The sequence below is a fragment of the Antennarius striatus genome, chromosome 2 (genome assembly GCF_040054535.1).
Source record: "Antennarius striatus isolate MH-2024 chromosome 2, ASM4005453v1, whole genome shotgun sequence".
NCBI classification, from domain to species: domain Eukaryota; kingdom Metazoa; phylum Chordata; class Actinopteri; order Lophiiformes; family Antennariidae; genus Antennarius; species Antennarius striatus.
Genome location: NC_090777.1, coordinates 25620801 through 25644914, shown reverse-complemented (window position 1 = coordinate 25644914; position 24114 = coordinate 25620801). Strand labels below are relative to the sequence as shown.

The 24114-nt window shown below is 48.7% G+C and overlaps 1 protein-coding gene across 2 annotated transcripts in view; it reads right to left on the bottom strand.

Moving 5' to 3' along the window:
• Positions 1–3: 3 nt before the first annotated feature.
• Positions 4–24114, bottom strand: part of lama5 (laminin, alpha 5) — a 50352-nt gene continuing 26241 nt past the window's right edge. Inside the window, exons 14-80 of one of the 2 annotated variants that reach the window (XM_068305063.1) lie at positions 23870–24004; positions 23256–23390; positions 22974–23111; positions 22632–22684; positions 22393–22492; positions 22238–22290; positions 21703–21808; positions 21505–21604; positions 21230–21386; positions 20492–20630; positions 19337–19479; positions 19060–19163; positions 18689–18842; positions 18447–18610; positions 17896–18004; positions 17164–17261; positions 16872–17085; positions 16312–16438; positions 16090–16229; positions 15743–15858; positions 15428–15639; positions 15090–15291; positions 13916–14060; positions 13688–13828; positions 13434–13595; positions 12932–13039; positions 12735–12818; positions 12428–12658; positions 11689–11802; positions 11464–11594; positions 11302–11382; positions 10778–10992; positions 10560–10660; positions 10290–10473; positions 9013–9153; positions 8732–8883; positions 8529–8639; positions 8181–8292; positions 7845–8015; positions 7566–7762; positions 7358–7474; positions 7127–7281; positions 6898–7027; positions 6694–6796; positions 6309–6422; positions 5995–6177; positions 5760–5902; positions 5501–5680; positions 5199–5338; positions 4951–5110; positions 4596–4729; positions 4301–4466; positions 4075–4209; positions 3842–3993; positions 3470–3602; positions 3145–3288; positions 2928–3058; positions 2674–2841; positions 2425–2557; positions 2194–2348; positions 1924–2116; positions 1588–1725; positions 1331–1490; positions 1127–1257; positions 909–1002; positions 703–822; positions 4–612 (exon numbers count right to left, since the gene is read on the bottom strand). In XM_068305063.1, coding sequence (XP_068161164.1) covers positions 464–612; positions 703–822; positions 909–1002; positions 1127–1257; positions 1331–1490; positions 1588–1725; positions 1924–2116; positions 2194–2348; positions 2425–2557; positions 2674–2841; positions 2928–3058; positions 3145–3288; positions 3470–3602; positions 3842–3993; positions 4075–4209; positions 4301–4466; positions 4596–4729; positions 4951–5110; positions 5199–5338; positions 5501–5680; positions 5760–5902; positions 5995–6177; positions 6309–6422; positions 6694–6796; positions 6898–7027; positions 7127–7281; positions 7358–7474; positions 7566–7762; positions 7845–8015; positions 8181–8292; positions 8529–8639; positions 8732–8883; positions 9013–9153; positions 10290–10473; positions 10560–10660; positions 10778–10992; positions 11302–11382; positions 11464–11594; positions 11689–11802; positions 12428–12658; positions 12735–12818; positions 12932–13039; positions 13434–13595; positions 13688–13828; positions 13916–14060; positions 15090–15291; positions 15428–15639; positions 15743–15858; positions 16090–16229; positions 16312–16438; positions 16872–17085; positions 17164–17261; positions 17896–18004; positions 18447–18610; positions 18689–18842; positions 19060–19163; positions 19337–19479; positions 20492–20630; positions 21230–21386; positions 21505–21604; positions 21703–21808; positions 22238–22290; positions 22393–22492; positions 22632–22684; positions 22974–23111; positions 23256–23390; positions 23870–24004 — 9341 coding nt within the window. In that variant the 3' untranslated portion in view covers positions 4–463. Of the gene's footprint in view, positions 613–702; positions 823–908; positions 1003–1126; positions 1258–1330; positions 1491–1587; positions 1726–1923; positions 2117–2193; positions 2349–2424; positions 2558–2673; positions 2842–2927; positions 3059–3144; positions 3289–3469; positions 3603–3841; positions 3994–4074; positions 4210–4300; positions 4467–4595; positions 4730–4950; positions 5111–5198; positions 5339–5500; positions 5681–5759; positions 5903–5994; positions 6178–6308; positions 6423–6693; positions 6797–6897; positions 7028–7126; positions 7282–7357; positions 7475–7565; positions 7763–7844; positions 8016–8180; positions 8293–8528; positions 8640–8731; positions 8884–9012; positions 9154–10289; positions 10474–10559; positions 10661–10777; positions 10993–11301; positions 11383–11463; positions 11595–11688; positions 11803–12427; positions 12659–12734; positions 12819–12931; positions 13040–13433; positions 13596–13687; positions 13829–13915; positions 14061–15089; positions 15292–15427; positions 15640–15742; positions 15859–16089; positions 16230–16311; positions 16439–16871; positions 17086–17163; positions 17262–17895; positions 18005–18446; positions 18611–18688; positions 18843–19059; positions 19164–19336; positions 19480–19698; positions 19829–20491; positions 20631–21229; positions 21387–21504; positions 21605–21702; positions 21809–22237; positions 22291–22392; positions 22493–22631; positions 22685–22973; positions 23112–23255; positions 23391–23869; positions 24005–24114 lie in introns of both variants that reach the window. The other variant, XM_068305072.1, reaches the window with a different exon arrangement.

Below are 24114 nucleotides of genomic sequence, written 5' to 3'. Positions count from 1 at the left end.
AAAATGTATGAAAAACTTTATTTAAAAATACATTTACAACACATTGGAGGGGGAGTGAGGGGGCAGCTTATTCTTTGTGAGATATTTTTTAAAGTGGTTATATTACATACAAGCCTTACTCATGTTTGGGTCATGTGACATCACAGCAATCTGAGTCCCGACACAGCAAGTTTTTAATGTTCCGATTTAGACGGACAATAAATTTTTTAGCAAATTAGGTCTTGGTAAAAGGATAAAAAGGAATTTTTCAACTCAATTTTAAAGTGTTTTTTCAAATAGAACAGTTCTAGTCAGTGCATCTCCGTGTCCGGTCACTGTTGTAGCTTAAAATCAAACCAAATGGAAAATATCAAATATACATTTTTCTGAAAATAGAAAATAAATATTACATGTATTTAAATTAGCCACAATAACATGACGCCCACCACCAGTAATTTGTAGGGAATGTGAGGGTGCGTTGGGTCTACATGTGGGGGCAGCCCTGTGTTCCCACGGCTCCGTGGACCGCCAGGGGCTTGGACAGCGTGGCCGGTCGGTGGTTGACAGTCAGCTGGCGGATGCAGCCGTGGAACGCAGGCAGGTCTGCAGGTAGACCGGGAACGGTGGCGCCATCTGGTGGACCAGAGGACCATAGATGCATTTGACCAACATGAGACGTAAACAATTTTCCCATGAAGCCGAGGGAGAGGGGCGTGTACTTACCAGGTACCCCTCCCAGGTAAACGATGTGTTTGCCCCCTTGGGAGCGGCTTTGTTTGGGGCCGACGCTGTGCTCGCTGGCCGCGTCCACGTGGAGCTGCAGGACGTTGTTCTTCTTCACCACTGGAGACACACGGGAAGTGACATCATTACATCAGAGTTAGGGCGGGGCAACAACAGAGATGGTGTCCAAAGAGCTGCTCACTCACCTGCGATGGTGTGCCAGTGTCCGTTACATAAAGGTTCTTCAGGGGTGAATGAGGTAGAGAATTCACCTTTGCCGCTGTTTATTGACACTGTCACCTACACACACACACACACACACACACACACACACACACACACACACACACACACACACACACACAGTTTTAGCTTGTCTTTTTTCATGCACTGATTGAAGGTGTGGTTGTGGGCGTGACTTCACCTCTCCCTGGCTCAGGATCAAACTCAGGTGTTGCTCAGATGACGTCCCAGCATGCAACAGCAGCCCAGAATCAGAAATGGGCCGAACCTCCATCTGGATTTCCAAGTCCCGGCCGAGAGCTAGAGCCTCGTCTGCAAGGAGAGAACCTTCAATCAGGACAGGGACCCATGAAAAAAAACACAGAGGAAGAGCGATGATGACTACCCAATGCGATGTGTCCTCTCTGGCCAGCGAAGTACACCCCGGGCTGTAGGGGGTTCTGAAAGCAGGGCACCGCCCCCTGGCTGTGGGCGGGGTTTCCTGCAGGGGCTTCGTTAAGCATCAGGTCCTTGACGCAACCGATGAACCCACCAGAGGCCGGGTTCTGAAGTTCAGAACAGGACAGATGGTTGCTGAGTGCAGATTTGAACACCTCCATCTTATTTCTCACCTGTGTTGTGATTAAAATTTGGATGTCTTACCTTCAGTGGGGGCGGGACTCCTCCCACATATAAAGGACCGCCGAGGTGCGTCCTGTCTCCTCCGGGAATTCTCTTGGACTGGGCACCGATTCCGTCCACGATCAGATTGATCTTCTCTCCTTCACGTTTTATAAACACCTGATGGGACATAAAGAGTTAGGTATAGAACAGGAGTGACAAACATTCGGCCCGCGGGCCGATTCCGGCCCCCCAGGAGGTTCAGTCTGGCCCCAGATTTGTATAATTTAACTCTTCTTCTTTGCACTGATACAAAGAAAAAGAGTAGACCTATTGTTCCTTGCCAACCCGGTCACATGACCCGGCGCGTGACCTCACCGTGTGCCACTGGCCGTCGTTGTACTTCTTGTGGCTGCGCAGGCTGACCTTCCTCTTCCCTCCATCAAGCAGAAGCAGCAGGTGTCCGTCTGACACGCTGAGTGACATCACAGCCTTGCCGCGCTGTCCGCCGGCGGCGTACAGCACCAAACCGTCGGAGGAGTTGATCCTCATCGCCATGGAGATGTGAGGCCTGTAGAGAGAGAAACAGGTCATGATGAACAGACTGTTAGCAGCTAGCTGCCCGTCCTCTGAGGCGTCGACACACACATGTTGTTGAGCGAGCTCTGCAGAGAGTCGTATCTCTGGTAGCTTTGCGTGGATCCGCTGAAGTGGGTCGCCCCGACCTCCCGGTTCGATGGCTCTCCCTGACAGGACTCCCTGGTGTTCCGACTGCGAGACCCAGAAGGCTTCTTGTGTTTCCCCTGGTAGAGAAAGAGAGGCGGCAAACATTTATCACCGAGTCCAGGCGAGACTCGCCGACCATTTTATCGCAACTACCTTGGGTTTGTTGCTTTGCTTGGGTTGAACAGCGACGATCTGCTGAGGCTTTTTGGCAGCAGGACAATCCAGAGGGACATTGACGTTTTCTCTGGCTTTCAGGAGATTCAAAACCATCTGAGGACTCGTTTCCCTGGAAACGAGACGAGATTAGACACTTTTGGTGAAGCTAACATCGAAGTTTGCCTCAAGCAGCTGATGGTCCACCAGCTGAGGAGATGTGTAGGGGATGAACCCTACAGGCCTCACCTCTCGATGAAAACATTGCTGATGCATCCGGTGAGATTGGCGAGGCCTTGGTTGGGCGTTCCTCCCAGGTAGGTGATCGTCTCTCCGGGGGTGGACCCACGCCCCCTGCTGTCCAGCCGGACACCCTCCTTCGTTTTCTCCAGCACGTCGTCCATGTAGAGACGGACCCTGATGGGCGAAGATCCAACATTCAGCACAATTTACACAAACAACTCGATCAGAACTGAAGTCCGATGGCATGATGGAGACGTCACCCGTTGATGTTGTTGTAGATGGCGACATAGTGGCTGTTGTCATCGTTGTACGTCTTCTGAGTTTTGATCTCGCTGTTGCCGGCCCTCACCACAACGTGGCCCTCATTCAAAAACACTTGACACAGCCCGTCCTGCAGCCACAAACAGGATAACATCAGGAAAAACCCCTCATGATGAAATGAGCAGGAAACAGGAAGTGCTGGGAGGTTTGTCAGACCTGATCTTGGTGGTAAAACATGAGTCCTTCCTTCTGCGGGGTTCTGAAGCTGAAGCTGGCGTAGAAGTTGTCCCGGAGGCTGGGAATGTTGGTGAGAGAAAAGTCCAGATAGCTCTGACCTGAGAAATGAGCCTCGCGAGCCACCTGTAAGTACAAACACATGAACACAGGCAGTCAACAACATCGCAGCGTCTTGTTTTGAAGATTAATGTGATGACATCAGTTTATGGAGTCTTTCCTGCCACTCCCAACCCTGGCGTGAAAATCTGTCCAGCGGTTTTAGTGTGATCAAACACAGAGGTCATAACAGAGATGGCTTTCCTACCAGGAGGTCACTGTCGCAGCCGAAGCTAAGTCCGGAGCTGGTCATCCTCTTCAGGTCGATGTGGGAGTTCAGGGCCTTGACGTTCCTGAAGCAGCCCTTCAGAGAGCCCTGGTTCCGGAACAGAGGCTTCAACCTGAACAGAGATGGAGGCGGAATGAAGCTCCTCAAATCTGAACTCGTCAAAGCTGTGCTGAATGTTGTCTTTGGTCAGTTAGAGGCAGAAGAGTTTCTCAACAGGCTACTAACATGATAGCATAGAGTTGCTACACACACACACGCAAGGAATAGCCGCTATTTCATTGTAATCCATCCCAAAATGTCAGTAAATTGGAGCTGTGAAACTAGTGTGGCTAAACGTTTTCTGCCACTCACTTGGCCGGCATCTGGTGCTCCGGTACTCCTCCCAGGTAGTATTTCCCGCTGAAGGGGGGGATGCTCTCGGTGAACTGGTGGGTGTAGAGACCGACGCGGTTGTTCCTCACCACGATGCGGTTTGGGACCACGCGTAAGATGATGATCTCCAGCTGCAGGACGGCGAGCAACAATGGGTGAGAAAGTGACAGGCGCGGCATGAATTGGTTGATGAACACATGGTGTGGACGTACCGCTTTGGGGTCGGCGTCGCTGATCTTCAGGAAACTAGATTCTGGCTCTTTGGGCTCGAGCTCCACCAGATCTCCGGTGAAGTCATAGAAGACCTTCAGTCGACCCTGAAGCACCGCCAGACACAGGAACTGGTCCTGATGGGGGAAACATGATGGACAAGATCAATGGATGGCTGAAAGGAAGAATGGATGGATGGATGGATGGATGGATGGAGGACATCGTTACCCCATTTTGCAGCAGGAGTAGAACTCCATTGTGCGACAGCAGTTTGACTTCCTGTTCGAAGCGCTGCATGCGAGTCGATTCGCTGCTGAAGGTGATCTCAGCGAAGCCAGTGCCGTCAAAATATGCAGCGTCATTCACCCAGGCCTGAGTCAGCAACAGTTTGGACCTGATTTTATGGTTTTTATTCCATTACAGAAAAAAACAGGAGAGAAAATGTTGGAGGAAATGAGAGGGAGCTGCAGAACGTCCAAGAAACATTTGAAGACAATACATGACACGCTAACTTGACACCGACCTTCCACAGGGTTTCTCCAAGGTGGTGTTGAGGTTGAAGGTCTTTTCAAAGTTATACAGACTCAGAACTTCCTCGTTGAGGGTGTCCAGCTCGATACAGCCCTCAAAGTTGGGGAGAGCGAGAGAAGGAGGAGGCTGAAGAGGAGGAGAAAGAGGAAGAATAAAATTAAACGTTATGTGTTAAACCCTTCAGAGATGCCCTGATGGAGATCAACCATTAGCTCAGCTTCCTGAGGGACATTCTTCTGGTTTACTTTGTCTTCTGATAATGGTAGTTTTTTACAATGACTTCATGCAGTCTTATGATAAGATCTTAACTCATGACTGGACCACACAGAACCCCTCCAGCTCCTTACTCTGAACGAAGTCGGGTATCCTCCCACGTAGAACACGGTGTCATCGGTCAACAGGTTCAGCAGCCCCTGATCGCCGCCGGCCTCCACGTGGGCTTTGGTGACTCTCTGGTCCCCTTCAGTGGCTTCTGAAGAGATGGACATCTGACCGAACTGCAGGATCCTGCAATCCGAACAATGAACAGAGTAACATTTTAAAAACATGCGTGTAAACACATGCATGCAAGCGGCACATGTGCGAGTTTTGTTACCTCTCCAAGACGATGCTGTCGAACTTCCCGTTAGATTTCACGTCTTCGGCCATCAGCACCTCGGCGGTTTTTCCTCCGACATTAAAGTACCAGCGAAGTCTCTTCCCATCCAACGCCATTCCCAGGTACTCCTTACTGGACTACAGAATATAAACAGGAAGTAAGAAACTAACATGGACTTCAGGTGTCACCCGAACGATAACCCCAGAATGAACCGTTACAAGAGATGTGATTTAATACTTGAAGATCACAAACGCCACAAAAAAGATGAGAAAAGAAGATGGGCGTCTGTCGATGCTTACATCCTTGTTGCCGAGGTAGAAGACAAACTGTTTGGTGACGTCGTCTTGCCGTCTGGATCGCTTCCCCTCAGGCAGAGAGACATAGAACTTGAGGGAGGTGTAGGCAGCCAGATCAGCCAGGTTGTGAGGAGTCCGGACCTGAACCCCAGACTTCCCATTGAACTTCACTGGAACGCCCACCTGGACGAAAGAGCGGAGTAGACGGCCGTTAGCATCCGCGGCGGACGTCAGTCGTCCTTCCCGCGGTCGCCGTGCTCACCTTGCTGGCGGCGTTGCGGGCCTGTTGGATCAGCTGACGGATGCGGTTGATGTTCTCCGAGATGTTGGGCATCTGGGTGGAGTGATTCTGCAGTTTGTCCAGCTTCTTTATGAGCAGAGGAATAGTTTCCCCCAGCGTGTGAACTACGAGTTATAACAAAAAATCCAATCAGTTTTCATCTACGGGGGGATAGAAGGTTCAAAAAACTAAAGGACCACATTCCCGTGGTTCCTACCCGTCCGGTTGGCCTCAATCAAGGCGTTGTTGATGTCATCGTTGGTGGCGTTGGCGTCTCCGTAGGTCTGCTGCCATTGGTCCAGCTGCTCCTGAATGGGACGCAGGGCGTCGTTGACTTGTGTCACCGTGGCATTGGCGAGATCCACCGCCTGCTTGGCGTCGTTGATCTCCTGACTGACGTCTGTTTGAACCGCAAGAAAACCCCATCTAAGTCTGTGTGTGTGTGTGTGTGTGTGTGTGTGTGTGTGTGTGTGTGTGTGTGTGTGTGTGTGTGTGTGTGTGTGTGTGTGTGTGTGTGTGTGATGGACGTACTCGAGGTGAAGTTCAGGCTTCTCTGAAGCAGCTCCAGGTCCTTCATCTCATCGGCCTGTTGGTTGGTGGCGTCCTCCAGACGCCGCCGAGCGGCGTCCAGACGGGGCTTCAGTTCTGAGCAGCAGAGAGACGTCAGTGAGACGAGGCTTCAACACAGATCCGCTATCGATCGCTGATATATGGATCACTTATCTATACAACAGCTTCATAACCGACCAATGAAGTGAAAGAAGTCCCAAAGAATTTAGAGACTAAAATAAATGAACACTTTATTAAAAAATCCTAGACAAAAGATGAAGATTAACAGAGAACATGACACTGTGTTAAGACAGGATTTAGTTTAAAGATTTTAGAATGACGGGACATTTTGTTTGTTTGTTTTTACCGTTTTCCAGCTCGTTGTTTAAATTTTCAACATCGTCCTTCAGCTCCAAACTGTGGTTCCTCAGAGAGTCAGCCATCTGACTGAGGTCCTGGTCGTCTATGTTCTACACACACACACACACACATTGAAGTTTTTTCAAACAATCATTTTATCACAACACAATTTCCTTTGAGCTTCAGAGCCAATCATCGACCACCGTTCTACCTGCAGGGCGTCGGTAGCTGCCCTGTCGGCCATCTTGGCAGCCTCCTCTGCCTCCTTGATGCTGTTGATGATCTTGTTGTACGCTTGGGTTACGTCCACGAATCCCTCCTTCTTTGTTTCTGCCACCAAGCTGCATCACATGACAGGAAGTCACATGATAATTCATCTGCCGCACGATCAACTTCCTAGTTTATTAACCCATTAGCTCCTTAACTATATAGCCTCCTACCTGCTCAGGTTCATGGCTAAGGCCTCAAGCAGTTCAGCGTGTTTCTCCGCCGCCTCCACCAGAGGGATTTTGGAGTCCACCCAGGTGAAGTCCTCCACCTTCTTGGCCAACATCGTCTTGGCGCCATCCAGCTGCGCCGCCAGCCGCTCGTAATCCTGACAGAAAGGCTTCAGTGTTAGCGGCGGCGGATCAAACCCGTCGCGAGGCGCAGGTGTTTGCAGGAGTCCTGACCTCTTTGGAGTCGTGGAGCATGGACAGAAGGTCGTTGACCTGAGCAACGCCGTCTTCGGCCATCTGCAGCTGCTGGTTCACCTCCTCCTGCTTCATCAGGAGGTCATCCATCTTCCTCTGAGAGACACAGAGGAGGTCAGCAGGACCTCCTAACACCACCTCCTCCTCCTCCTCCTCCCCCACCGCCCTGACCGACTCCTCCTCTCACCTGGTTGTCCTTCAGCGTCTCCTCGTTCAGGCTGTTGAGGTCGGCCGCTCTGGCCGTGTTGTTCACGGCTTCGTTCAGGGCGTCCCGGAGGTCCATCATCTGTGAGTGGATGCGGGTCAGATGGTCCCTGATGTCTCTGGCTGAGTCTTCGTTTTCTCTCTGACGACCAGCCAGCTCCTTGGTGACCCGATCCAACACTAGAGGAGGAAGAGGAGGAGATAAATATGTCAATCACAATAATTCAGTGTTCAAACTGAACCCACACCTGACTGAACTTACGTTTCTCCGCCTCCATCTTCTCCATATCAGCCAGGTTCTTTTGGAGGACAGTGCTCCTGTTCCTCATCTCCCTCAGCAGAGCCTCCACCTCCTTCATCTTCGTCTCCCTCTCCCCAAAGTCTGGCTCTGCCACTGTGTCGTTCAAGGACTGGTTTGCCTTCCGCAGGATGTCTGAACCAACCCAAAAAACTGACTTCAATCCTTAAATGTTTAATTTTTAAATAATGGAAGTGATTTGTCTCATTTTTAGAAGATAAAATGAGCTTTTAGGATTTAAATGATAATAAAATTTGATTCTGGGGTGTCAGTCCGACTGGTTTTTATTCGATATCTCACCGTTGACGTCCATGGTGATGTTGTTGATGGTGGACAGCAGGTCTTGCGCCCTCTGGTGGGTGTTAGCAGTACTGTTACGGAGGTCACCCACCTTGTCCATCAACGTGGTCGCCTAAAAACAAACAAACAAACTTTGAGTCCAGGACAGTTCACTTTGGTGTGGATCAGAATAAAAGAGCAGATCTGTGAATATTTATTCCTGTGAGATTCAACATTTTCCTTCTGGCAATAATTAATTTATCAGAAAACCTAATTTAGGATCTGAGTCCATCCATTTAAATAATTATTAACAACCATGAAAACCATTGGATTATAGTTGTTTAAAATTGCTTATTGATCAGTGATCACCTTGTCCTGCAGTTCATCAATGTCTTCATTGATATTTTTGATCTCTGCGTCCAGCGTGTCGGCACGAGTCCTGCTCTCGTCCAGCGTGCTGTTGTAGTTCTGGACGGCCCCCTGGAATCATGGGAAAAGTAGTTTATTACTGTTAGAGATACACAGAAACCTGTGTGTGTGTTTGTGTGTGTGTGTGTGTGTGCGTGTCTCACAGCAGCGTCCTCCACAGACTTGTTGAGGTGCTGCAGCTGAGTCCAGGCCATGGCGCTGGCGTTCAGGCTGCCCAGCTGATCGGCCACCGTCAGGAAGTTATCGTTCATTTTGTCGAGATCCTCCAACAGGTCGATGACGCAGCTGTCACACACTGCAAGGTCAGACACACACACACACACACACACACACACGCACACACACACACACACACACACACACACACATTGAGTATGCACTGACTTTGCAGGTGTTTCCGGTCACGTCTGGGGGCGTGTCTTACGTTCGCAGTGCATGCCGTGGTGCTGCTCCACAGGTACGTTGTACTCCTCCGAGCAGCTGTCACACTGTTTCCCCGTCATGCCGTCGGGACAGCGGCACTCCCCAGTGCGGGGGTCACAGTGGCCTCCTCTACAGTCACACTCTGACAAGAAGAGGGAGGAGAAAGGAGCGAGGAGTCAGCCAATCAGACGTTTGGTTGGCTCCTGCTAGGGCTGCTCACAATGACCCCATTTGTAGAACCAAATACTTGTAGTCCTCAAAATATGAACACAGTTGGTTCAGAGAAGTTGTTCGAAAGTTGCAATTTACTAAATTTCAATCTCTAATCACCGTTTGATGTCATTTAAATGTCGTTACTACTCTAAATATGATGTACTACTCCCTAAGACTGACAAGAAACAATTAGAGGACATAAAAACAACACAACGAAATAAAGTACAGGTTGTTTTGAGTTCAGTAGTTCTCAATTATACATCAGTTTTTCGAAACTAGGATAAATAAAAATCAAGTTTACATCAATTCACTTGGCGTAAAGTCTGTCTATCACAAATACAGGACTCTTAATATCACTATAAAGCTGTTGAAAGCACATAATATAATGTAACTGCACAATGAGGTCAACAATAGGGGCCATTCAAAGGTAGTCAGGAAGTCATGAATGCAATCATGACTGCCTGAGCAGCGCGGCTCCATCTAGTGGATGGATTGCGCAACTACAGCCGCTGCGGTTTATCAAATAAATTTTATTTATTTTTTATTGTGTGCGCCTTATAATCCGGTGTGCCTTATATATGAAATAAATTATAAAACAAACAAATTATTGAGGGTGCGCCTTATAGTCCAGTGTGCCTTATAGTGCGGAAAATACTGTACGTATGTATAGTTCTAATATCTACCGTTAAGCGTCGCTTGGGATTCACGTGATTGTTTTGAATTCAGATTAGTTTAAGTAAACTTTTTTGCTTTTTATAATTTAATCCTTGAAGAGAACAAGAAGGAAATACTTTGAGAAATTCTCGAATTCTTGGTACTGTAGCACGTAGCATGTAGCTAACCTTTACAGGGAAGGAAGGAAAGGGGGGGATTATCGTCGGTCAGAGTCAGAGTTGTCATCAGAGAGATCGTAACCACTACCACTATCTTCACTAGTCTTTGATTTATCATCCATGATAAACAGTAAAGTATCTAAGGTGCGACCCCCCCCCCCCGCCCATGAAGTGCGCTGGTCTGCCATGGTGTTAGCGTTGTGTGAACGTTAGCATGTCCCATCCCACTCACTCTTGCACCCGTCGGGTCCGTAGTCCCAGTACCCCGGAGCGCACTGCTTGCAGTTCGGCCCGTTGACCCCGGCCTGACAGGCGCACTCGCCGCTCTGAGGGTCACACGGCTGGACGAGGGCCGCGGACGCATCGCAGTCGCAGTGGAGACAGCCGGAACACGAGTCGAAGCCGTACATCCCGTCCTGGAAGACAACAGTTTGAGGCTAAAGATTAGCTCATTAGCTCGTGGCTAGCTGCAGCACCAGCTCCGGGTGAGATGTTGTCTTACCTCACAGCGTTCGCACTGGGGCCCCATGACTCCATCTTTGCAGCGACACTGCCCCGTGTGAGGGTCACATGACTCGGTACCGCATGGAGAACAGTTGCATTCTGGGTGAGAGGAAAACTCTTATTACTAAATGCTTGATTCAACATTTTTTCGCTGCTCGACTAAAACCTTTCCTGTGACACAAACGAATCCTCCTGGAGACCATCGACTGGACTTACTGGTGCAGTTTTTGGCAGTGATGGCGTCGCCATAGTAACCGGGGGCACAGACACCGCAGTGCGGCCCGGCCGTGTTGTGCATGCAGCCGAGACACTGGCCGGTCAGCGAGTGACAGTCGGTGAACAGCATGTTGGAGTCCGTGTTGCCATGGCAATGGCACGGCTGGCACTTGCTTCCGAGCACCATGGGGTTTCCGTAGTAACCGGGGGCACACCTCAAGACATCAAAAGACGGAATTTAATGACAAAAAAACTGCAGGAATGCCTTAAAATATGTTGACTTAAATTATTAAAAAAGACGTAAAAAAAGTTTTACAGGTTATCTTGTGGAATTAAATCCATTAGAAAATTACTAAAAATATTAAACGCGGCTCTGACGGGTAAGATTAGAGATTTTATTCTGGATCGTCTGTGAACAAATATTCTGTTCATGTTTTAGGGTTTAAACCAGTAAATCTTTTCTGACGATACGTTTGAATTCAGGACTTTGACTCCGCCCACCGCTGATGGAGGTGTATCCGTACCTTTCGCAGTTTGACCCGGCGTACCCCGGCAGGCACAGACACTGCATCCTGTCGCCCTTCTGCACGCAACCCTCTGCAAAACTACAGACACAAGAAGTCATCAAGGTGCGCCAGAGGGGGCGGGGTCAGGCGTTAAAGGTGGACGGTGAATAATGTACTGACTTGTTGGATGGGACTCTCAGTGGGCAGGGACAGCTGGAGCACGACACCGCCTGTCCGTCAAGACTGTTGTTACCAAGGAAACCACCCTGACATTTCTCGCAGTGGTCGCCGGCCGTGTTGTGCTGACAGCCCTGATGGTCAGAGAGGAAAACCACGGATGATGAACGAGAGGGAGACGGGGAGAGAGACAGACAGGAAGGAGCGAGCACAGATCCATCGTCTCACCACACAGATCCCGGTTCCGTCCAGGCAGCGGTCCGAGTGTCCGTTACAGTTACAGGGAACACATTTACCCAGAAACAGCCCGATGGTGTCTCTGTAGAAGCCGGGAGCACATTTCTATTGATGGGGCAAAAAACGTCACAAGGTCAAAGGTGAAGCATCTTTTATTTAAAAGGCACATTCAAATTAATCCTAAGGGAATAATCAGTCTGAGGATCCTGACTGAGATACTGCGTGTAATAATCTTCAGGCATTCTTGTTTAATGTTCAACAGTTCCCTTTTTCTGTTTTTAATTTTATCAAATGTCATTTTTTTATCAGAGCGCTCAGCAAAACAATTTTCGATTGATTCATATTTCACAAAAGTAAACCAACCACACTGTATGATTACCATTATATTTAGTTTAGTTTATTATTTTCCTACAATTAATTGTTTTTGAAATATGACTTTCACATAAATGTGATTATTTTGTCATTAGTTTTTGTGAATGAACGTGCTTTAGCAAAAAAGATTTAAAGTCACCGACTAAAAAAAATTATAAATGATTGAAAAACGGTTATAATATTATTATTATTATTATATTATTGTTATATGATAATAATAATACCACTATTTTATTATAATAATATTAATAATTTTATCATTATTATAAAATAATATTTCTATTATTATTATTATTATTATTATTACATAATAATAATAATATTGGATCAGCTGACGGTTTTGTCAGTGGCTCCTCACCTGGCAGGAGTCTCCCAGGTAGTTGGCGGGACACATGCAGATCTCCACGTTGTTGGCATGGCGACCGGCGGGCAGCGTCTCGGCGATCTCCAGCACGGCTCCGCGGAGTGACACGGAATGGGCCGACTGGGAGTGAAGGGCTCGGATCTGCAGGGACTCCAGACCCACCAGGACCATCATCAGCTCCTCCCGGGACACCAAGTTCCCCGTCTGAGCGTGACGGAAGCTTCCCTGAGAGGAGAGAGGAGGAAGAGGAGATCAGTTTCCATCTCAGACGGTCAATCAGTAAAGGATCACGACACTTTACCTCCACCATGTGAACGATCCCCAGGTGAGGCTCCTCAGGTGAGGAGTACTCTCTCTCCATGAACACCAGCGTCATCTGGTTCCCCTGCAGGAGGGGAAGCAGGAAATACCGGGACTCAGATTAAACGGGTTTGTCTCTTTTGTATCTGTTCATACATGAATCTGGATCGCAGCGATGGCGTCTGCGCTTCCTCCTACCTTCAGGATGATGTCGGGCCTGGAGGCTTCAGCAGGCAGAGACAAAACATCTCCTCTCATGGTCTGAGTGTGGAGACGGTACTGGAGATAACCGCCGTAGGATGAGACCTGGAGGCGGACGGTTGAGTTAGGACGCATTCAGGAGAAGACGACGTGACAAGAAGGGAGCAGGAAGGCGATGAAGCAGAAAATAAAGGAGACAACCTGGAGAACAGATTCTACATGTGATCCGGAAAGATAAACGCTTGTATTTCCATGGTAACTGTGGCGCTTGGGGAAAAGCGTAACGAGACTCGGATCAGACCCTCAGCCCGCAGACGGGTGCTGATGGAATCGCAGACCAAACACTGATCCGTATCCAGATGTCTGGTCTGAGACCCGGATCATGATGTGGGACACGTCTATCCATCTTTGGAATGTAAATGTTCCCGTTGTGTTCAACAGAACTGGTACTTCCTGTCACATGTTCAACTTCCAGGTAAACTCTGGACCTTCCTCTCACCTTGTCTCCCAGGTACGTCTTGGGAGCGTGCCAGTGGAGATCCTGATAGACATCGGGGACGTCGCTGAGGTCGGCCTCCACCAGATCCTGACCGGGATACACGACGACGGGCACCTCCTGCCTGTCTGCCCCCAGCAGCACCCAGCCCACCATGTTCATGACCTGCAGGAAGAGGAAGTAGATGAAGAAGAGGAGCAAAGAGGGAGAGACTTCCTGTCTCTTTTAGAGGAGAACTCAACAGATTAATATCGCACCTCGGTGCGCCTCTTCTCGGAGCTGCGACAGCGGTCGGTGGCTCCGAAGCAGAAGCAGCTGGTGCACCCCTTGGGGTTGGTTGGATCCAAGTGGAACGTACCGACTCGGCACTGATCGCAGCGGGAGCCCTGGACGTTCTCCTGCAGGACGACAGGTAGACGGGTTTGGAACCAACGACCAGCGATGGGGAAAAAAAAACCTCCCAAACCTGTCGCGAACGCTCCCACCTTGCAGAGACACTGTCCCGTGAAGGAGTCGCACACTTCCTCCTCGGCTCCCGCCTCGTTGCAGTCACATGGTCTGCAGTTCGGGTAACCATAGAAACCAGGAGCGCAGCGGTCGCACTGACGGCCGACGATGTCGTTCTTACAACTGAAGGAAAAGAAAACATAAACGTTAATGCTCCGATTATCCGTCGATAAATTATTTGCGAGTTTATTCCAGGTGACGGGATGAGAGGTTTACAGCTTTACATCCGGTCACGTCTGAACATTCCTCTGCTGGAAGTGACGATTAATGACGGTTGGCACGAGGCTAGAAACGTAGAGTGGAAAAGGGAAAAAACATCTCAAGCGCTTCGGAACGTCTATAAATAAAAGTTGCTTGTTGGCGCCCCTAGTGGTCACCGATGAGAACCCGTCTGTTGCTTCAACATGTCCTGAAACAGACAAGAAAACAACCTCAGACGGGAAGACGGGAAGCGACGCTTTGAGGTTAAACATGTCTGGAGACGAGGAGACGGCGGTTTACAAACGCCGTCATGACAGAAACACAGCTGGGCTTCCGCCAACAGAAGCTAGTTGGCGTTAGCATCAAGGGACGTCTCCTTCATGCTGCGGTTTGGCATCAAAGGTGATGAAGTAACAACCTGAGACAGACTGTAAACGTCTCTTAGATCCAGATGGAGCCGCTCTCGTCTAAACTAACTCCGGTAGAACGTAAGAATCGATTAAAACCGGAGCGTTCACATCGCCACAGTTCATCCAATCGGGCGTCGTCATTCAAACCACTGCTGCACTTTGAATCCTGGGTGCTTCCACATGATCAGAACCAAAAGAAGAACAGAACCAGAGGAGCAGGAGCTCGATTCAGAGACTGACGGATGGGGGAACAAACTGCAAAGGAGGAGGATTCAAACCTGCAGCTTTCAGACAGTTGGCAGGACGTTCTGGCTGAAGACCAGCAAACATCCTGCAGAGGAGCTCTGAGCCAGGATGGTGTCAGATGATCAAAGGGAGGGGAATAAAAACTACTTTACTTTGGCTTTTCCAGCCGGAGGCCCGAGGGTTGAACCTGCTGGAACACGAATCCTGGATTCCACCACGTGGTTCTGATTTTACCACGAACGACCGTTTACTCTCACGCCAGCGCGTAAACGTCCCATCTCGGGTCGAGGCTTACCTGCACTGTCCGCTGACCGTGTCGCAGCTCACGTCGGTGGAAACCACGCCCGGTCGAGAGCAGTTACAGATCTCGCACCCCACCACCGGGTGGCAGCCAAACGTCTGGGGTTCGCACTGGATGCACTCCGGTTGGAGGGTCCTGGGAGGGCAGATGCAGTCGCCGGTGACGGGTTCACACAGCCTGGTGCCGCAGTTACAAGCTGGAGGAGAGAAGAGGTGCAATCAGTCAGCAGACGGGGACCCAATGAGAATTATGGGTGATCATGAGGGGTCAAACTAGTCCCACAATACCCCGATGAGGTGGTCTGACCCCTCTGGGGGGTAGAGGTAACTCACGTCTGCAGTTGGGGAACCCCCAGTAGCCCGTGGCGCACATGGAACAGTCTCGACCAATCACGTTAGGCCTACAGCGGCACTGACCGCCGAAGGGCTCGCAGGTGTCGCTGTCGGCGCCGACCTCGTGGCAGGCGCAGGGCATCGCCCCGTTGTTGAAGAAGGCGGACAGAGACACGGCCGAGTTGAGGCAGAAGGGAGAGGCGGAGGAGGGGCTGGAGGGAGGAAGACGAGAGAGGAGGAGTCAGTCACCCGCGGACCGCCGTGGCGAACCGAACCGGGCCGGCGCGTCGAAACGCCCCGGAAGAAAACACTGACTTGATGTAGAAGCTGTTTTGGCCGCAGTTGCTGATGAAGTCGTAGGATTTATCCAGAGGTTCCTCATTCAGGTAGCTGGAGCTGTAGCTCGCCTCCGGGACAACCAGCATGTAGTCCTGGGGGGGGGGACAAGTTAGGCTGTAACTAATGTGGCTTCCAAAACGTCGTGAAAGGAAGTAGAACGTAGTAAAAAATTAAGTAAGAAGACGTCAGATTTAAATTTGTTACTTCGGTAAATTTTTTTGAAGTTTTTTTTTAAATGAAGCAAAAAAGAAAAGAAAAAACCCCCCACAAGACTTTTATTTTGAAAGGTGGGAAACTGTTTAAAAAGTAAATTCTGAACTTACCAGCCACAACGTCTTCCCCACAGGAATCTGGACCGTCAGGAAGACCTCGTGATCCGTCACGTCCAGAATGATCTGGTTCTCGGCGATCAGGACGTTACGGCAGCCGTAGGCGTGGGGGCAGAAGGAGGCGTTGGCGTAGCCTGATAAACAACACATTAAAGACTTGTTTATTTGTTGTTTATTCTTCGGAACCGGCGCTCTTCGTCGTTTGTGGTCTCTGACCTTGCCAGATCCGCCCCCCGTTAACGTAGACCTGAACGGGGTAGGTGGGGTGCTGAGGCTGGTGGTAGTGGAGGATGAAGACGTACCGGCCTAGGGCGTGGACACGGGTGGAGTACACAGCTGCATTCTGGGTAAAACACACAAAAACAGACCAGGCTGGATATATTTTTTTATTTTTAAGTTAAAAGTTTCTTTTTTTTTTCTGTCTCCTGCAGCTGAAGCTCGGAACATTCTGGCATCCACGTACGATAAAAAACACGGCAGGAAACCACTCGCTCAACTGTTTCGGTTCAGATTGTATTAGCGTCCTTCAGCTGCTAAGACATCTGGTTCCTCTTACCCATAACCCTTTGCATGTTGCATTTCCTACAGTTGTTTGAGAGCGATTCCAACTTTCCAATAAGTGAACAACAATAAATTCCCCAGAGGACAGGGAGCTGTGTTTAAAGCGGATTTATGTCGCACCTCCAGGTCAGCGAGTCTCACAACAACGAGTCAAAATGATTTGTATGAAAATCAGATTAAACATTAAAAAAAAAAACCCAGAACAGGATCAGAACCTGCAGGGAGTCCAGCCAGACGTGGTCGCCGTTGTCCGCCCCGTGTGGAGGTCTGTCACCTCCGGTCCAGGTCGGCCGGTCTCTCTGGTGGGGGGACAGAAGGGGAACGGCCGCCGGGGAGGCCAAGACGGACTCCTGCATGGAGGAGCTCTGGCCCTCCTTCAGGACCAGCGAGTCCGACGGAGTCTGGAACCGCGACGGGATGCAGGAGGAGCTGGAGGAGAGGAGCGACGGAAGGAGGGGGTTCATATTTAGACAGGAGGCTTCAAAGTCAGACCTGATTTCCTGTTACCTGTCAGGTGAGAACTGTCCGTGGGCGCTGATGCAGTGGACTTTGGGTTCAACGTGCTCCATGGTGAACTGGTCTTTAGGTACCAGGAATACTTTATGCTGAAAACAAGAAGAAACACAGGTTGGAGTCAGTTTATCAATTAATAAACATTAACATGAAATCGATTTTTTATCATTTAATCAATCAATCGCCTCATTTTTGGGTTAAATTTAAGTACAAATAACCGTTAAAAAAAAAAAAAAAAAGATTAGAAATATTAGCCAGTAGGGGGCAGCAGGGAGAGATCTGCAGCAGTGGGTGTTTTTAACTTATGAAGGGAAAATATCGACAACACAACAGATCCAAAAAACACGTCACAAAACAACAAAACACAAAGACGTAACCCAAAGATATTATTACAATCAGGATCGAAATAGACTCAGTTTGAAATTTGTTGTGTTGTTTTATTATTTACCGTTGTTTATTGTGATTGGTTATTGATTTTTTTAAATTTGTTGATGTGTTTATTCATTCATTGCTGTGATTGGTCCTCCAGGGCCACCGTAGTTGCTTCAGTGTTCACGTGTTACAGTTACTAATGTAGAGGAGAGTGTCGTCTGCATAGAGAAGAACCCTTCTTTTGATGTAAGAACCAAACTTCACATGATCCGTTCAAATTGAGACACGTCTCCTGCATGACGCTCATCATGTGACCGAGTCAGTCTGGGCTTTGTCATGTGACTGGGTTCTCACCAGGAAGAAGCTGGCCCGGTCTGAGGAGAGCTGGATCTCGATGTCGGTGGGGAGGGAGAAGACAGCCACTCGGTTCTGTCCGTCGGTGGCGACGGCTCGACACAGAAAGCTACGCACACACACACACACACACACACACACACACACACGCACACACACACACACACACACAGACACACACACAGACACACACACACACTGATTAACAGGTGCTGACATACTTAATAACACACAGATGGTAACTGAAGCGTGAACCAGCTGCGTCCACAGACCAAACACCCAGAGCGTTTCCATCAACGTCTCATCATGAACGTCTCATCTCTACATGAGAACCAGCTTCACTCTGAGGCTGCATTGTCTCCAGTGCAGATAACTAATTACCCTCTGCAGGGTCTTGGGGGCTGTAGCCGGTTTCTACCTGGGGCAGATCAGCAGCTTTTTGACTCAGCCGGCCCTACCCCTCTCTTTACACTTTCACTCCCAGAATCTTCTCACTGCAAGCAAATATCATCCTCAAACTTCTTGACATACATTCAGGGATCAGTGTGTACCTGTATGCGCAGTGCAGCAGCGTGACGCTGTGGTGGTGGGTTCGTGCCCCCGGCATGTTTACATCCACAGACAGAGTTTGAGGTAACTCTTCTTCGGTGGAATATTCTACCACCAGAACGTAATCGCCTGCAGACGGCAGACGCTCTCGCAGCTCCACGCTGATCTGCAGAAGGAAGAACGTCCGTTAAACCTTTTATCCGTCCCGGTGTTACGAGCTTCAGCGGTAGAAAGCGTTTCTCACATCGAAGCCGCTGCACACCGCCATGTCAGGGTGGCGCGGGGTTATCTTGTCGGTCGGGCAGGGGCGTGGCAGGTGGTTGTCGTGGACGCAGTTGGCGTCGTTGCCAGAGATGGAGGGAAAGGAGTCCAGAGACAGATACCTGTACATCAGACAGCTGGACGGACGACATCAGACACGACTGTTACACGTGTTGTCACGACAACAGGGAGAACTCGCATGAAAACAGACTGGATGGAAGGTCAGGGAAGGAGATCTGACGGATTTGGATATAAAACTAGAGTTCCGTTGCTAAGCTAGGACGCTAGGCTAGGCCTGTAGCATAGCATTAGTAGATAGACAGAACTTTATTTAAAACCCATTAGCTGACGTACTTCGGGCCGGCGTTGCCTTCGGGGCTGTGGGTGCAGGGTTCGGTGACCTTGATCTGCAGAATGGGGGCTTCGTAGTAGGCGCTGGGCAGCAGGACCAGGTAATCCTGATACCGAGACAGAGAAAGAGTAGAGAATTACTGCACTTCTGAATAAATACAACCAGTTCTGACCAGAAACTCACTTCATCAACATGTGAAGCAGTTGTACGGATTAAAAATGTCCGTTAAAATGTGACGTGTTTGGAATCTGTCCCAGAGAAACGGACGTTCAGACTCACCAGGAGGATTCCTTCAGCCTCGATCACCACGGTCCAGGTTCCGGGGTTCAGAACAAACGGTTCCACAAAGTTGTTCTGCGGAACGTTGACAAAAGTGGGTTCCACACTGGGAGCGAAGACGATCTGTTTGGACTGTTCCGAACCTGGAAAACACACCGGAAACCTTAGAATAAAACCTTAGAATAAAAATAAAATCAATGTAGAGTCAAGTAATAAAACAGATTAGAAGTGCTTCAGATGAATATAATACACATTTAAATAAAAATGAATAAAATCCAGTGCCCAACTCTTCCACTATTTCCGTTCACATATATCTTACACATATATTTTAAAATGCCGTCCTGTGATTGGTGGACACCTACCTTGTTTGTTGACCTGATAGGCTGTTATTTTACCGTTGGAGGTGGCGCCCTCAGAGTTTACATATCTGAGGATGAAGCGAGTCAGATAGACGTCTGCCTCGTTCACATAAACCTGAAGCTTCACCGCCGGCTTCAGCGTCCAACGGAAACGGAGGAGTAAGAAGAGGAGGAGGAGGAGAAATTAATGCTCAGTTTTAACCTGGATCCTGATCTGACCTGTGGCTCTGAAGGGGAGGAGAGAAGAGGCCGCCACCAAAAGCCATTCAAATCCACCAATCACCTCTAACTACACGCCCCCATCGTCTGTCTCAGCCAATAGAAAAGACGGCTGACAGGAAGGAGGCGTGAAGGACAGGAAAGAGGAGAAGATTTCCACCCAGGAATGAAAAAATGTAAAGTATAATAAATGTAATTTATTATAATTAATTAATGAAGTTATCAAAACATTAATCTGAGTATAATCTCTGATGCGAGGTAGAGGGAATTATTTGTTGTAAGAGAGTTAGCACGAACTTCTAGCTACTAGAGTTGTTTCTGTTAGCAGGTTTAGATTTAGCATTATGTGCTAACTGCTATGGATAGCTATTTAGCATGCATTACTGTCTGCAAACTGCAGGAAATCACCTGCTTTTTACATTTCAATTACCTTTAAATTATCAATTTTTAAACAATAATAAGGAATGAGCATGTTTGTAGTTTTTAAACCAATGGCCTGCCTCTAGAACACATCTCTGGAACGAGTGATCGATTGTTTGATTGGTCAGAAAGAGGAAGAGCCCCGCCCACCACTTACAGTTACCGCAGAAGTATTTCCAGGCTTCCTCTACGACCAACACCTTGCCCAGAACATCAGACCCTCCCCAGTTAGCGTAGCGTAGCACCACATGGAAGAGGTCTGGAGAGCCGACCGACACCGTCACCAACACTTTGGACTGCCGGCGAGCAAAGGCAGCGGGGACGAGAGAACAAAGAAGAAAGGGAGGAGGATTCGGGAGTCATCGGAGGAAAAGGGAGGAGAGGATGAGAGGATGCATGAAGGAGGGGGGGGGGAGGAATTAGGGAGAGAAGCCCAAAAGCAAGACCACAACACCATCACCGCTATAGCAACGTCAACACCCCACAAATGCAAGCAGATATATTTCTCTTTAAAGTCACACTTTTCAGCACAAACATCCAAAAGTTCTCCTGACAAATTTCTTTAATCAGCACCAATTTTAAAAAATAGTATTAATGAAGTTAAAAAAAAAAGGAAAGTCTCAAATTTTATTATAAGTACTCCAATCACAGCGGAGTATGTAAACAGGAGATTCTATAATTTGCTAAACTACAGGGGTGTTTGTGCTGAAAGTGACCCTAAGTGAGAAATATCTCTTCTTTTGTTCCATCCAGGCGTGGAGCAAACGTCTGCGTCACACAGCAGTCGACCAATGAGGAGCCACAGGAGACAGATATGACATACATCTCACTTTTAAATCATAAAAATATGTGATAATACAGTTTTACCATGGAAGGAGGGGGGGGGGGTTCTTACCTGGATAGGGGACATCTGGGCGTAACCTCTCCAGCTGAAGTCTGCAAACTCCAGGTGGTTGTAGCCGAACCGGACGGGTCGGCCGTCCAGCATGGTTCCCTCCTCGATCTCAAACTTCAGATGATGGAGGTCTGGGAAGTAGTGGTCCGTTCGAGGTCTGAGGAGATGAGACCCGATCGGGAGGTCAAAGGTCATAGAAGCGTCTCTGCAGTGAGTTTTTTTTTCCTGATCGCTTCCTGTTTCCTGCGCTGATAATCCCTCAGGCTTAAACTCACAGATTACACTTGGGACCCTCCACGTTGGGTCTGCAGCGACACCGACCGTTCCTCTCGCCACACGCCTGACCTGCCGAGCCGCCGACGTCACACTGGCACCCTAAACACACGACACACACACACACACACACACACACACACACACGTTAATGGCAAAATGAGAAACACCAGGCCACAAACAACTCGAAGGAGACTCACCCTGGCAGCCGAAGTAGTTCTGATCCTGCAGGTTGTAGAAACCGTCCTTACAGGTGGAGCAGGTTCCACTGCAGGCGTTGGGCTTACAGTGACACTGACCGCTTTCCTGGAGGATGGAGACAGCGAGCATGAGTCAGTACAGGTCATTGGAGGTCATCATAGGTCATTAGAGGTGATCACAGGTCATTAGAGGTCATGAGAAGTCATTAGAGGTGATCACAGGTCATTAGAGGTCATGAGAAGTCATTACAGGTCATCAAGGGTCCACACAGGTCATTAAAGGTCATTACAGGTCACTACAAGTCATCACATACTATTATACATCGTTACAGGTAATCACATGTTATTAGAGATAATTGCAGGTGATCACGTGTCATTACAGGTCATCACAGGTCATCACAGGTCATCACATTATTACAGGTCATCACATGTTATTACAAGTAATTACAGATTATCATATGTCATCCTATGTCATTATAGGTTATTATAAGTCAGATGTCATCACAGGTCATCAACCTTGACCTCGGTAGCTCACCTGAGCACACTCTGCCACTCTACTGATGGTTCCGTCAACGTTACACTCACAGTCTGCAGGAGGAAGAACAGGACTAATCAATCCAGGAGCGCCAGAAGGACTTTAGTTCAACAGACATTAGATGCCTGGATGTCTTGTTCTAGAACGCGTCTCACTGGAGCATCCGTCAGGAGTGTCAGGGGACAGATTCCAGAAGAGAGGTTTGCAGCGATCACAGGCGGGACCCTCCGCATGGAGACGACACTCACACTGGCCCTGAGAAGACGAGAAGACGGTAGTAAATATAATAATAATTCTAAAATAATCCTGATGTGTTGAATTTACAGGAAATATTTTCATGATATTAATGCTTTCATCTCTTTGTTGAAACAAGTAGAAGATTACAAAAACTCACCACAGGCGGCGGCACCACGTACTGGACCGAACCCGCGGGGTGGCAGGTACCAGCTTTAGATATAAAGAAGATGAAAACAATGATGTACGTTCACTGGAGGCATGTTAGCATTTAGAAGCTAAACCCAGATGTCATTATACAATTCATTACGCTAGCTTCCAAGGCAGAATTTGTTTTCAGTGTTATTTTGTCGTATGTGTTTAATGGCTAACGTGAGCAGCTGTGAATCGATGACATCATACTGGTGAAAACCCCCTAAAATAAAACAGAAAAGCTGAAAACCAAATTAAAAAAATGAGTAATAGCATGTAGCTCATGTTAGCCAGAAGCTAACGTGGTTACCTTGGCAATGGGGGAAGCCGTAGGCGCCGTGTCCACAGGTGTCACACCTGAGTCCCACCACGTTGGGCAGACACACACACTGACCCGTCGTCTGGTCACAGCTGGTGTAGCGCGACCCTTCAGCGGAACACTGACAAGCTGCAGCACACACACACACACACACACACACACACAGGTGATCGATTGATTAATCGATCAATCAGTGGCATCTATTGATCGGCACTGAATTATTTGGCATCAGAAGACATATAGAGAGTTTTACAAACACCTCGGCCGACTTACGTGTGCAGCTGGGGTAACCATAGTAACCAGGAGCACACTGGTCACATGACACTCCGCTGTAGTTGGGCCGGCAGTGGCAGTGACCCGACGTGGTGCAGCTGGCGTCCAATGAGGTGCGAGGATCACAGGTGCAAACTGGGAGAAAAGAGCAAGAGTGTGACTTTAATGATGTAATAAAATAATTTAATGATGAAATAATATAATTTTAGGATATTAGCCTCATTAAAAAGAAACAATAGGGGGAAGCAGAGCGACAAACTCAAACAAAAACCTTCTAGCCCTCCTGATGCATGCTGGGTATTTTTTAACTTGCACTTAAATCAAATGATGGAATATCCTACACGCAATCCAGGGCTTTAAACTAGCAACCTGATGAAGCATCACGTCCTCACACCAGAGCTGCGTCAGCGAAGCTCCGCCCCTGCAGCTGGATTTACTCCAGACCTCAATAAAGCGTCATAAACGTTTATGAGGCGACGCAACACTTCATAAGGAGGTGTGTCAAGTCAAATGTTACCAGGTGTGACTCCAGTCCACATGCGAGGCGTGTGTGTGTGTGTGTGTGTGTGTGTGTGTGTGTGTGTGTGTGTGTGTGTGTGTGTGTGTGTGCGTACCTTGACAGTTGGGGTAGGAGTGGAATCCAGATCTGCACTGTTCACATCGGGGACCCTGGAACTCTGGTTTACACAAACAGCGACCGGAAGCGTCGCAGCCTTCAGGCAGAGATCCCACGTTGCTGCAGCCGCAGACTGTAGAGACAGAAGGGGCGGAGCTTTAGACTCACCTGTCCGGACTACAGGTGAACCTGAAACAGAGTCTGACTCATGTTAGCCCGACTAACATGAATCTAACGTAAACG